This window comes from Ruditapes philippinarum, unplaced genomic scaffold, assembly GCF_026571515.1.
Source record: "Ruditapes philippinarum isolate M1 unplaced genomic scaffold, ASM2657151v2 ctg282_1_1_1_1, whole genome shotgun sequence".
Lineage (NCBI taxonomy): Eukaryota > Metazoa > Mollusca > Bivalvia > Venerida > Veneridae > Ruditapes > Ruditapes philippinarum.
Window position 1 is genome coordinate 172,721 of NW_026862013.1, and position 14,186 is coordinate 186,906.

Genomic DNA, 14,186 nt, shown 5'->3' on the forward strand with positions numbered 1-14,186 from the left:
CAATTGCAATATATATAGAGGATATTTGTTTAGTTCAGTGTAAGATCGGAATATATTTCACCGAGTGAGCACCAAAAGGTATATTTCACGAGTGGCGTAGCCACGAGTGAAATATGAACTTTTGGTGTTCACAAGGTGAAATATATTTCAATCTTACACTAAACTAAACAATTTTTATTTTTATTAAATGCAAAGGAACGTTTTACCTAATACTGAATGAAAAGCGCGCCAAATAATAATACAAAGTGACGTCATTTACGACGTCACATCATTAAGTTGGTACCCAGTACTGTGCACGCTGGTATTTCACTGAAACAACGTAAGGGGCTAAAATTCAAAACAGTGAAATTATCAAAGTGGTAATTTCACTGTTTCAAACAGTGAAATTACCAGTTTTATGTTACTGATATATTTCTATAAACCACCGAAAAGCATGTAATAAACTCTCAGTATTTTTCTATACGTTAACGTCATGCAAGGGACGTAAAAGAAATGTCATCTATATCGATACGGCCACGAGTTATTTCCCCTACTTCAACAAACGTGAAATCATGAAAAGGTGGAATAATGCGCTACATTATATTTTTTGCTGATCACAACGAAGCAGCGATCATAATAGCTCGATTTTTTCCCCGAAACAAACGAGCTAAATACTATTGTTCATCACGAGGTTGTGATTGTAAATTAATATTTTGGTAAATATATTTAACATATTTTGTCCATTTCAATGGTAAGCAAGAAGCGGTTCCCAGTCAAACGTGAATCAAACCTGCAGTCAAGTCATACTTTATATGGTATACATTTTCTCATTTTGTATGATATAAAGATTTAACAGAGCCAATACAATTTAAAATAATTTATTTCATGTCTCCTTTTACATCAACATAATTATTTCAACTCACATTTAAATAAAATTAGAACATATTGTAACTACAAAGTAATCATACATTACTAACTAAAACTCATCTTATGCAATGTAACCTTTGTATAACAACTGTCATATATTTGTTTGTGTTCATAACGAAAAACTTCTGTATTAACTATTATACCACATGTTTGATGGCGATCTTTCACATGATATCATGATTGCTGTAGTTATTGTATATAATCTGAACTTCCATGATTTTTTCCTGCATTTGGTAAGTTTAAGGAGTTTCAGCATCAAATTCTAAAATTAAAATTCTAAAATTTATCAGTTTACAGTGTATAGAACCCAAGTGATCACACTTGCAAATCTAGTTCTACTCTAGTAACATAAGCAAGTCTCATATGCCAGCTCTCTCAGACAATAAATCTCTAAAACTAATTTCATATTCACATTATATTATCCTACCATTTATTTATGTCCAAATCATTTTAAAGAATTATTCATATACAGTTTTCTTAGGAAAGAAACAGCTTCATACAACTTACATCCATTTAATGTTTTATGTTTATTCAGTATAATATAATCATATTCTTAGTCAATGGTATTATATGTAAGTTTTACAATTTAAGTAGTCTAAATATAGTTGTTTTCATACCTACTTATTAAATGCTAGGACATTTATCAACTCATGATAATTTTCCTACTCAAAATAACCATAGCAACAAGATATATATGAAAAAATAAACAATGCAAAGGTAGCATTTTCTTTCATAAGCCTTTAGTTAAGACACTTGACAAATTGGATATTCAGGTTTTAAAATTCTTATATTGATAAAATTCTGAACCTACACATGTACAAATCTAATTTTTTAGACAAGTATCTGTCTAAATTCATCCACACAATTTCCCTTTTACATTACCAGCATTTGCAAATCTTTTATCATCCATACATGTACAACTGATTCAATTCTCAAATTTTCTGATAAAATTACTTTCAGAATATTTCTGACAAATTTGTTTGCTTTTCTTTTAATTCCCTGAATCTCTAATACTAGAGTCCTACCTGAACAACAAACATAACCTTCTATATATACATATAAAATCAGGAAAATTTATACAATACATTCAGGCTACATTATTATCTTATCATATATATTCTACTCCATGATATAAACACATGATGTAGCCATTCAAATAAAATGTCAAATATTTACAATGACCTTTTAATAATTTTTTTCACTCCATTTTTTTCTATCGTCAATGTGTTTGAAAAATATACACCTTTTAAGTTTTTTTCACTATATTTTCTCTATTTTTCTATTGTCAATATGTTTGAAAGATACCACCTTTTAATAATATTTCACTTTATGTTCTTTTATGCCAATATGTTATTTTGAAAATATCAAATATTTTTTTTGTTTCCTTCATAGTCATGTTTTCTTTTTTAACAGGTTAGCAAAGGGTCAATCAACTTTTCTCCTTCGATTCTGTGATATTGTTTGCAAATCGCTACATTTATTCAACTGCTAGATTCAAAAGTTGAAATTTCAATTGATTCCTTTCCAGTAGTCTTCTTTAGAAAAAAATAAATCCAACTTATCCTCATTCTTGTTCCATGGGTTCACTTTCGTCAGATGTTCCTTTCTGTTCTGCAGCTTCTGTTTCTTTATTTTCAACTGATGTTTCAGTATCCATCATTTCAGCACCAGAGTTGTCCTCCTTTTGTTCTTTACAACCATTTTCTTTTTCTTTTTCAGGTTCCTCTTTGTCTTTAGATTCCTGAACAGAAATAACACTTTCAGAAATATCTGTATCAGTTTTTGAATGGTTTTCTCCAGATGTGTTTTCAGTTGACTCTGGTTTCTCTGTTATTTGCAAGCTGTCCTCTGATTGGCTGTTTTCTACTGTAGAGCCTTGTGTCGTCACTTTTGATTGGCTATCTTCTGTGGCAGAAGAACTTTCTTCTTGTAGCTGTGTAGGTTCATCAGATTCCTCTGATTTACTCTTATCTTCCTGGGACTGTTTCACTTTCATATCTTAAAGGAATACAAAATAGAACATAATTGTGGTTCACCCATTAACTTAAGTTGTCTACCATTTTTTTATTTTAACATATAATATTGTAATATTTGTAACCAAAATGTCTAGTTATAATTGTGAAATGTATGACAACAGTAACATGTTAAAGTCTTATGAAGTTGTTGTTTAAACATTCATACAGATTGTTTATATTATCACAAACTTTTGAAAACATTATTCATTATTCTGACCATTCTATATAATTATTTCTCTACAGAACACACAGCACTATCCTCTGATTTAGGTATACATGTATATTCTTTTTCAAATATTTTCAGGTTAAACAAGAGTGATTTTACAGAGGAACAGTGCAAAGAACAAAATACTGTGTTTGAAAAGAACTTTTTGTGACGTTTTTGTGAATATTTTGTAGCAACTGTGACCAAATGCAACAGAACATAATTATTTTGAAAACAAAAAACAGCCATGCATATACAATGTAGTTGTATTGCTATTGGATATTTTTTGGTAACTGTAAGAAATATTCAACAACAATTATCTCAGTGATAGTGTTTTACCACATGTAAAATAATAAAACTGTTTTAACAATATTTAATTATCAAAGGGTTTTGCTCAAATATTCCGACATTTATATGACATTTCCATTGCATTGCTGTAAACTATTAAAGTGGATTGGTGCATAATGGAAGGTCTGTAATACTATAAATAACTTTATTGATAGTATTTAGTATCACACATGACAACAAATCACGAAAGAATTATAAAATTGAGCCACATCATGACAAAACCAACATAATGGGTTTGCAACCAGCATGGATCCAGACCAGCCTGCACATTTGCGCAGTCTGATCAGGATCGATGCTGTTCGCTTACATTCTCTATAGCAAGTAGAGAAACTGATAGCGAACAGCATGGATCCTGATCAGACTGCGCAGATGCGCAGGCTGGTCTGGATCCATGCTGGTCGCAAACCCATTATGTTGGTTTTGTCATGGCACGGCTCAAATGAATGTTGTTGTTAAGTGTGAAATACTTGATCATTATTGGGATAATACATATCTATCTACGATATTAGCAGTAAAAGAGTTTTATATAATCAAAAATAATATTTATTCATATATAAAATGTTTCTAAACGGAGGATTTTTAAATAATGTAAGTTAATATCCTTGGGAATTTAAAAACCAAGTTGAATTAAAATTTTTTAACTATGCCTTAGCCTGTGCCGATATAATTGAATTAAATGGTTGCCAGGATTTTAATATTATTTTTTCCAATGAGTTTCAAATAAATTCAGTTATGGAACCTGCCAAATATAGTATTCTAATTTATCACAATAACCCCCAAATTAAGACTGTTTTAAACCCCAAAAAAAAAAAAATCATTTTTTTCAATTGACGGGCCTTTAGTGTAATGCTAAACATGTTTGCGCGCGTCTTTATACTAGTTTGTTTAAGGCAATTGTGTCAAGGGTCAAAAATATATGCACGGCCATGCTGCACGGGTATGTGATAAATCACTTTATCACCTTTTTTTTTTCAAAGAAATATTTCATAACAATATCCAAAAGATACATTTCTAACGTTTTATCAATATTTGAAATATGTATGGAAAATGTGCACAAAAACTGTTGACCAATCCACTTTAATAAGAAGCAACAATAAAAGAATGTCTATCAGACTACCTTGTGTTAGTGTTTGTTCACATGTTGTATTGCCCTGAGATGTATCTACTGTTGTATCTTGAACCTGACTTTTATCACTAGTTGGTCCCTCTGTTGCTGCTTCCTTTACACTACTGTCTGACTCCTGGCTTTCATCAGAATTATCAACCTTCAGCTGTAATTTACAAATTCAGATTACATAGCTAGAATTGTGATTACAAGTATAAAGCATAAAGTATACAGAAAATTAGGACAACAATTTTATAATCAAAGCGCTGAAAGCACTGCTGGGGGCGCATTATGTTGATTGTATAGTGGTCTATTGTTACAAGCAGATGCCATTCCTACTTTCAAAGCAGATGTCACATTTTTACTCGATTATTCGATAAGAATAAGTAGAATTATCCTAGTCATCTGAACATTGGCGTCTATCACCTCAATTTTTCCCGAAGTCCATTGACATATGGCATTGAAACTTTGCACACTTGATCCCGATCAGGCACCCATTTGTTAAAGATTGCCTATGGCTTCAAGATATTTTCGTATTCCATAGACATCTGGCTTTGAAATAAATTGAAATGTTATACATTTCTTTGCGAGCATACTAGCTAGGACTCTCTCCAATGCTTATATCTGTAGAATATTGGGTTTAAAGAAATTTTTGGTCCTTTTGTGAACTTAAAATATTTTAAATAACCAAGGTTCTTCTATTGTCAAGCACTAAGCATATAGTAGAGTGTGCTGTCCTACCAACAGCTATTGTTTGCATACCTTGTGAAATATAACTCCTTCAAACTTTTGTTCAGTTATTATTATACAAACACAAGAACTGTCTGAGGACAGTAAGGCTCGACTATTCGAAAAAGTTGTCACAAGGGTGTTTATTGAGTATAAAAATGCTTACCAATGAATACATAAAACTGACCGAAAAGGTACAAAGGCTTGGATTAAGATGTTTTATCAAGTAAATCACTGCTTTATTATCATGAATGCATAAAATTGTCCCAAAAAAGGCACAAACCCTTCAGTAGTTATGGAGATAACATGCTTACAAGCAAAACTTTACCATTAAATTCTAAGTTGAAAAAGGGGAGAAAAATAAGCCTAAATTCTCGATAAAATTATGGATCTTGGTCAGTAACCTACATGTACAATTATGACCCTAAATGCATGTGAAGTTTTAATATTGTAAGCAGAGTTATCCAACTTGTCAATCTGATGTACATTGTTACTATAAATAACTATTGTAAGTTTCAATTGAATATCTCAAGCAATAATTGAGATATTTGACTTTAAAATAAACTTAAACCAACGCAGACGCGGACGCTGGGTTACTACAATAGCTCTCATATTTTTCAAATAGTCGAGCTAAAAACTACCAAGTCATGGTTGAGACCATATAGTTATTCCATATATAAATATATATGTATATATCATGGAAAACATTTCAAGATGTTACAATGGATTGTAGTGTATAACAAGAAAATCAGTGTACTTTAACTTTAATCCAATAATCATACAAACATCTGTAAATAACTGGAACAAAATATTTCTTAAATAAAACCATACAAAACAAGAGGGCCATGATAGCCCTAGATCACTCACCTGACTTATCTCAAACTCATCCAAACAATTACCTAGACAAACATTCTGACCAAGTCTCATGACAGGTGAGTCAAAAATGTGACCACTACAGTGTTAACAAGGATTATCCATATTTGAGCAGTGCGACTTGTTTTTTACTCAGGTGACACATATTCAAACTTGACCTAGAAATCATCAAAACAAACTGTCAGACCAATTTCCAGGATACTTGGATCAAAACAGTAGCAACAAGAGTGTTAACAAGATTTTTCTATTTTTAGCTCCGGTGACCTAGTTTCACATGCGATTTCGAACTCATCCAAGCAATTACCTAGACAAGCATCCTGACCAAGTTTGATGATAATTGAGTCGAAAATGTGACCAGTAGAATGTTAACAAGGCTTTTCCATATTTGGGCGGTGTGACCTAGTTTTTCATCCAAGATGACCCATGTTGGATCTTGACTTAGAAATCATCAAAACAAACTTTTAGACCAATTAACAGAATATTTGGATCACAACAGTAGCCACTAGAGTGTTAACAAGATTTTTCTATTTTTATCTCCTGTGACCTAGTTTTTCATCCGAGATGTCCCATGTTCGATTTATTCCCAGCAATGACCTAGGCAAGTTTCCTGACCAAGTTTGCTAACAATTGAGTCAAAATTGTGACCACTAGAGTGTTAACAAGGTTTTTCTATGTTTAGCTCCTGTGACCTAGTTTTTCATCCGAGATGACCCATTTCCGAACTCATCCGAGCTATCACCTAGACAAGCATCTTAATCAAGTTTGATGATGACTGATGCAAAAATGTGACTGCTCGAGTGTTAACAAGGTTTTTCTATTTTTAGCTCCGGTGACCTACTTTTTCATCCGAGATGACCCATGTTTGTACTCATCCGAGCTATCACATAGACAAGCATCTTGACCAAGTTTGATGATGATTGATGCAAAAATGTGACCGCTAGATTGTTAACAATGTTTTTCTATTTTTAGCTCCGGTGACCTACTTTTTCATCTGAGATGACCCATGTTCAAACTCATCCAAGATATCACCTAGATAAGCATCTTGACCAAGTTTGATGATGATTGATGCAAAAATGTGACTGCTAGAGTGTTAACAAGGTTTTTCTATTTATAGCTCCGGTCACCTAGTTTTACATCCGAAATGACCCATGTTCGAACTCATCCGAGCTATCAACCAGATAAGCATCCTGACAAAGTGTGATGATGATTGGGTCAAAAATGTGACCACTAGAGTGTTCACAAGGTTTTTCTATTTTTAGCTCCTGTGACCTAGTTTTTCATCAGAGATGACCCATGTTCAAACTCATCCAAGCAATTGACTAGACAAGCATTCTGACCAAGTTTGATGATGATTGGTTTAAAAATGTGACCACTAGAGTGTTCACAAGGTGTTTCTATTTATAGCTCCTGTGATCTACTTTTTCATCAGAGATGACCCATGTTCAAACTCATCCGAGCTATCACCTAGGCAAACATCCTGACCAAGTTTAATGATGATTGGGTCAAAAATGTGACCTCTACAGTGTTCACAAGGTTTTTCTTTTTTTTAGCTCTTGTGACCTAGTCTTTCATCTGAGATGACTCATGTTCGAACTCATCCATGCTTTCAACTAGATAAGCATCCTGACCAAGTTTGATGATGATTGAGGCAAAAATGCGACCGCTAGAGTGTTCACAAGCAATTGTGGACGGACGACGGACATTCACCGATCCTTAAAGCTCACCCTGAGCAAGCTCAGGTGAGCTAAAAACCAAAAACTGATGATGACAGAACGGGTATCACTTTATGCCTATAAAATTTTTTTTGCTCAAGTGATTTTTTTTCAAAGAGCTACATGTGAAATTGCTGCCAAATATACATAAGTAAAATCTATTTCAAAGCTGCATGCATTCATATAAATATATTTTAAAAAAATCAAAACTTGATTAAATAAAAAAAATGTTCAAGGATAGCCCAAACTTGTTTTAATTATAAAAAAATATATATACAGAATATTATGTTGTAGTAGCTCTCTGAGGCTTTTTATTTTGCTATGAGCAGCGGTGGGAAATTGATATCTTGCGAGACTAAAGGGCGAGCTAGATAACAATTTTCCAACATTGCAAGTAGAAAAAATGCATAGCCTCAGAAAGCTACTACAACATAATTTTCCTTTAATAATATACCTTTTCGTTTGAAGTATAAATGATTTTCATTATACTACACTTATATAAGAAATTTCAGAAAAAGAAATGTAGCTGTCAAGAAATAAATTATGACTGACAGATGAATACGTAATTTGTGCAAAACCAGCCACACCTTTTATTATTTTGGTTGCCGTTTCCATATACTATGTTATACACAGCTAAGATCAGAACCAACATTAACAAGAACCGGTTGAACCGGGTGATGCTCCCCGAGAAGGTTCTGGACACTGGAAAGTATAAAAAAAATGAACAAAGGGCAAAAACCCCAAAATTAGGCAAAGCAGAGTTATGTTTTTTTTTGCACTGCACTTCTATTCAATTAGATCTATCCATCTATAAAGTTGCCTGATGATATCAGAGTTATGTCCAAGGTAAAATTCAAAGTGTAAAAATGAAATAAGGGTAATAACTCCAAAATTAGACCAGGCTTTCTTTAGGTTCTTTAAGCATTGCAGTTCTATCCAATTATATCTAGCTACCTACAAAGTTTCATGTTGATATCTCTAATAGTTTTAAAGTTATGTCTCGAACAAAAGTCAAAAAGTAAAAATAAACAAAGGGCAATTACTTCAAAATAAGGCAAGGCAGAGTAATAATTCTTAAGCACTGCTTAGAGTAATGTCCCGGACAAAGTTCAAAAGTGTCAAAATGATCAAAGGGCAATAACTCCAAAAGTAGGCAAGACAGTGTTACAGTTCTTGTGCACTGCAAACTTACTAAACGATATCTATCTACCTACAAAGTTTCATGTTGATATCTCTTTTACATTGAGAGTTATGTCTCGGACAAAGTTCAAAGTGTAAAAATAAACAAAGGGGGATAATTCAAAAATTAGGCAAGGGAGAGTTAAGGTTCTTGTGCACTGCTTACCAACTCAATGAAATCTATCTACCTACAAAGTTTCATGTTGATACCTGTTATAGTTTTAGAGACAAAGTTCAAAGTGTAAAATAAAGAAAGGGGGATAATTCAAAAATTAGGCAAGGCAGAGTTACGGTCCTTGTGCACTGCATACCAAGTCAATGAGATCTATCTACCTACAAAGTTTTCATGTTGATACCTCTTATAGTTTAAAGGTTATGTCCCGGACAAATTTCAAAGTGTAAAATAAACAAAGGGGGATTATTCAAAAATTAGGCAAGGCAGAGTTACGGTTCTTGTACACTGCATACCAAGTCAATGAGATCTATCTACCTACAAAGTTTCATGTTGATACCTCTTAAACTTTTAGAGTCATGTCCCGGACAAAGTTCAAAGTGTAAAATAAACAAAAGGGGAATAATTCAAAAATTAAGCAAGGCAGAGTTACGGTTCTTGTGCACTGCACACCTACTCAATTAGATCTATCTACTTACAAAGTTTCATGTTGATACCTCTTATAGTTTTAGAGTTATGTCCCGGACAAAGTTCAAAGTGTAAAAAATAAACAAAGGGGAATAATTCAAAAATAAGACAAGGCAGAGTTACGGTTCTTGTGCACTGCACACCTACTCAATTAGATCTATCTACCTACAAAGTTTCATGTTGATACCTCTTATAGTTTTAGAGTTATGTCCCGGACAAAGTTCAAAGTGTAAAAATAAACAAAGGGGAATAATTCAAAAATTAGACAAGGCAGAGTTACGGTTCTTGTGCACTGCACACCTACTCAATTAGATCTATCTACCTACAAAGTTTCATGTTGATACCTCTTATAGTTTTAGAGTTATGTCCCGGACAAAGTTCAAAGTGTAAAATAAACAAAGGGAATAATTCAAAAATTAAGCAAGGCAGAGTTAAGGTTCTTGTGCACTGCACACCTACTCAATGAGATCTATCTACCTACAAAGTTTCATGTTGATACCTCTTATAGTTTTTAGAGTTATGTCCCGGACAAAGTTCAAAGTGTAAAATAAACAAAGGGGAATAATTCAAAAATTAAGCATGGCAGAGTTACGGTTCTTGTGCACTGCACACCTACTCAATTAGATCTATCTACCTACAAAGTTTCATGTTGATACCTCTTATAGTTTTAGAGTTATGTTCCCGGACAAAGTTCAAAGTGTAAAAAATAAACAAAGGGGAATAATTCAAAAATTAGACAAGGCAGAGTTACGGTTCTTGTGCACTGCACACCTACTCAATTAGATCTATCTACCTACAAAGTTTCATGTTAATACCTGTTTGTTGTTGTTTCAAAGTTAAGTCCCGGACAAGAAAAGGGGATGGACGGACGGACAAGGCGGCGACTATATGCTCACCCGAAATTTTTTTGGGGAGCATAAAAAATAGTCCAGGCCTTTCATATATGGTACTGTATTTGTCTCTAACATAATACAAGAATTTTCTAACCGTTGAAAAACTATTTGCGCTTCAAGATAATCCTGTGTTTTAGGAAGAAAATTTATAGGTATATAATAAATGCTGTCATTGACATTTCTTATGCTTATATTTATTATATGTATTTCTTGCAATCCTATTTTATAGCTACAAATTCTATGAATTAAAATAGAAAATGAAGGTAGCATGCAGACGGTGTTGATTTGTTTTTTGTTTTTGGGTTTTACGTCACATCGACACAGTATAGGTCATATTGCGACGTTCCAGCTTTACTGGTGGAGGAAGACCTCAGGTGCCCTTCCGTGCATATTTCAGGCACGAACGGGCACCTGAGCAGAACCACCGACGTTCTGTAAGCTAGCTGGATAGCTTCCTCACATGAAAGAATCCAAAGTCCCTGTCGGGATTCGAACCCACAGCGGTGAGGGGCAAGTGATTTGAAGTCAACGACCTTAACCACTCGGCCACGGACGCCCCGACGGTGTTGATATTGTGTGATAAAAATTTAAAGATCATTGGAAATCATCCCAGTAACCGAATACTCTAAATGACCGAATACTCTAAATGACCGAGTACTCGAGTATTGATTTTAGTAATTGTTGCCATCCCTAAAAAAATAAAGTACTTGACAAGATCAACTAACATCTAAATAAAAAACTTTGAAAACAGAATTAATTATTTTGAAAAATTCACTCTGAGCTGTATTATTTAAAATGGGTGTTCAAACACATTGAAAACATTGATAATTCATTTCATGTTCTTGGTGATGAAGTGGTGCCTCAATATAGTTATCACTGCAATCTATCTTCCCTCATAACTCCTACTATTACTGTATCTGTCAAAACAAGCATCTCTGTTTTCTGAAAATAGAGTTTTTGAAAAAGTTTATTGCTGACCGAGATATTCCATACTTGTATGTTAACTTTTTTTCAGCATCTTTCTGTTAGAATTACTCTGATTTATAAAGGTATAAAACCAAAAAAATGCGCGACCAATGCCAGAGCTCAACCCCTCTGATCAGATTTCACAAACGAGCATCTGAGTAGAACCACCGCCTTTTTTTTTAAAGCTAGCTGGATTGCTTTCTTCACATTAAAGAATCCATATTAAATATAAATTGAACATTGATAATTGCTACACAGTCTCTTTGTAAACATAAAATAAGCATGTTTTGTGTTTACATAAAGTAGCTATGTAATGTTAAAAACAGCCCACATGCTATAGTTGGTCACAATATAAATATATAGTGTTGTTAGGAAACTGACAGTTCTTTTTAAGAAAGGACCAAAATTTTTTTTTTTTGTCTCGTAAGAAAGGAACATGACTTCCAATGCATAGTTAATTCATTCAAATTAGACATATTCAAAAAGAATTGCATAGAATTCAATACATTTTCATGATTAAAATATTTACTGAATGAGCATAGTATATATCTTTAAAGGTAAGTGGTTTAGGTGCATTACTTTGACTATGGTCACACCCCAATTAAATCTATTTATTTGCTTAGTAAACACAACTTTTTAAAGTCATATAAAATTTGTAAATGTGAGTGATTCTGAATAATCTATATACAGCTTAGTCAAGATGAGATGATTAGGTTTTACTGACTGCTTACTACATGAAGTCACTATTTCAATGTCAAATGCCTTGAGGTGAAAAGGAATGAAAACTTGAATTTCAAAATACAATTTAAGTGAATTACATGTCACAAATGAGCCATGTCATGACAAAACCAACATAATGGGTTTGCAACCAGCATGGATCCAGAAACCAGGTTGGTCTGATCAGGATCCATGCTGTTCGCTTACAAACCTTATTACAAGTAGAGAAACTGATAGCGAACAGTATGGATCCTGATCAGACTGGGCGGATGCCCATTATGTTGGTTTCGTCATGAACACGGCTAAAATGTTTTTTGCTAATCGACTTTTGTTCCTAAATTAACAACAGATTGGCATAATGAAAATAATATTGAAATAATTAATATACAATTGGCTCTAAGTGCCAAGCTTACAGATTTTAAATAAACCTTGAAGCCTGTGTTGGCCTTTAAACATGTCAAACATTTTAGAAAGTATTTATTAAGGAAAAGTGTATACAAATAATCATGTACCTCTTCATTATATGCCCATGACATTGAAAAAAACATTGTGTCATCTGTTTACTTCAAGGTTAGTCACATTGACAGTATCACATTTTAGACCTTCATCTATCGTGATTCCATTCATAAAAAGCATCCTCAAAATGGGTCCTCTTAATTTCACATTCATCAATCTGACAAAAAACCTCCTGAAAAAAGAAGTTAGAAAACATATGCCACTAATTATGGTCAGTTTTAATGTCAAATAAATACTTTGAGAAACTATTTGGTCAAAATTGTAAATATACAAAGATTTTCAAAAACCAAATATATATATAACAATGAACATTTCCTTTTTAACTTTCTAACATATATAAATGTATGGTCTTACTTGAAGAAAATGTTTGCCCGTGTGACCGAAAAGGGATTAAGGACCATTACTATTGTTTTTCCTTTTGTTTATTAAAGGGCCATGGCCCCAGAATTTCTATTGGTTATGGAATGAATTCTATTGTTCTCTCTTTTGTTATGCTACAGTAAGATGGATATATATATCAAAGTCAGAAAAAAAAGCTAACTAATGTTTTTACCTTAATGGCCTGTATAATTATGTTTCACAGCTTCTCAGCAAACAACCAACTGAGCCAACAATTGAAATCTAAACAAACAAAGCCTTTATTCACAAACCTGAAATAAAAACTTTTCCTAATCCCAATACAATAGTTCTTTTAATTTATTACATACTTCATTGAAACCATTAAGAAATATTGGATAAAGTTAAAATGCCTCCATTTTCATTTCCTGTATTTTTTCCCAATGTAATTATTCATTTTTCATTGCGTATTTTTCACAAAAGTGTCCTCCTAAAATTTAGCCTATAACACAAATAGACTGTAAAGAATTAATAGGGCAATTCTTTATAATTTCAAGTAATTTTATAGTCGAAACAGTCCTTTTTTAAAAGGCATATATATGGGTAAGTTGAATGTTGGCATGTCCCCAGATAAAAATGATTGAGACTAACAATAATTATTGTAAAAGTGAGTAATAATTGTCGGAATCATAGCTCAATCGGTAGAGAACATAGCTCGAGGTTACCAGAGATTTCAAAAAAAAAAATTATTAATTTTGTTCTGACATGTCAGGAACAACTTAGACATGTCAGGAACAACTTGAAATTTAAAATGAGTTTTTCGTTTGATTGATTTTTGTTACCTAATCTTTACTTTTTCATTGAAGTATCTTTACGCTTCTTTTAAAAAATTATGCCCAAATCTCATTTCTTTCTCTTTTTTTTTAAACTTCTTTTTCATGAATTTTAATATGAATATTTTTCAACAGATTTTAAAATAATCAAAATACAACACTGTTAAGCATATATAACTGTTGTCAGGATTAAGTTTTGTTTCATCAAAAAAA

The 14,186-nt window shown here is 32.8% G+C and overlaps 1 protein-coding gene across 1 annotated transcript in view; it reads right to left on the bottom strand.

Annotated features, from left to right (window-relative positions):
* Positions 1-841: 841 nt before the first annotated feature.
* The window catches only part of LOC132717650 (serine/threonine-protein phosphatase 4 regulatory subunit 2-B-like), a 29,845-nt gene continuing 16,500 nt past the window's right edge, over positions 842-14,186 (bottom strand). The window contains exons 7-8 of the mRNA XM_060701167.1: positions 4,592-4,745; positions 842-2,904 (exon numbers count right to left, since the gene is read on the bottom strand). Of these exons, the coding sequence (XP_060557150.1) occupies positions 2,471-2,904; positions 4,592-4,745 (588 nt within the window). The 3' untranslated portion in view covers positions 842-2,470. The remainder of the gene's footprint in view (positions 2,905-4,591; positions 4,746-14,186) is intronic.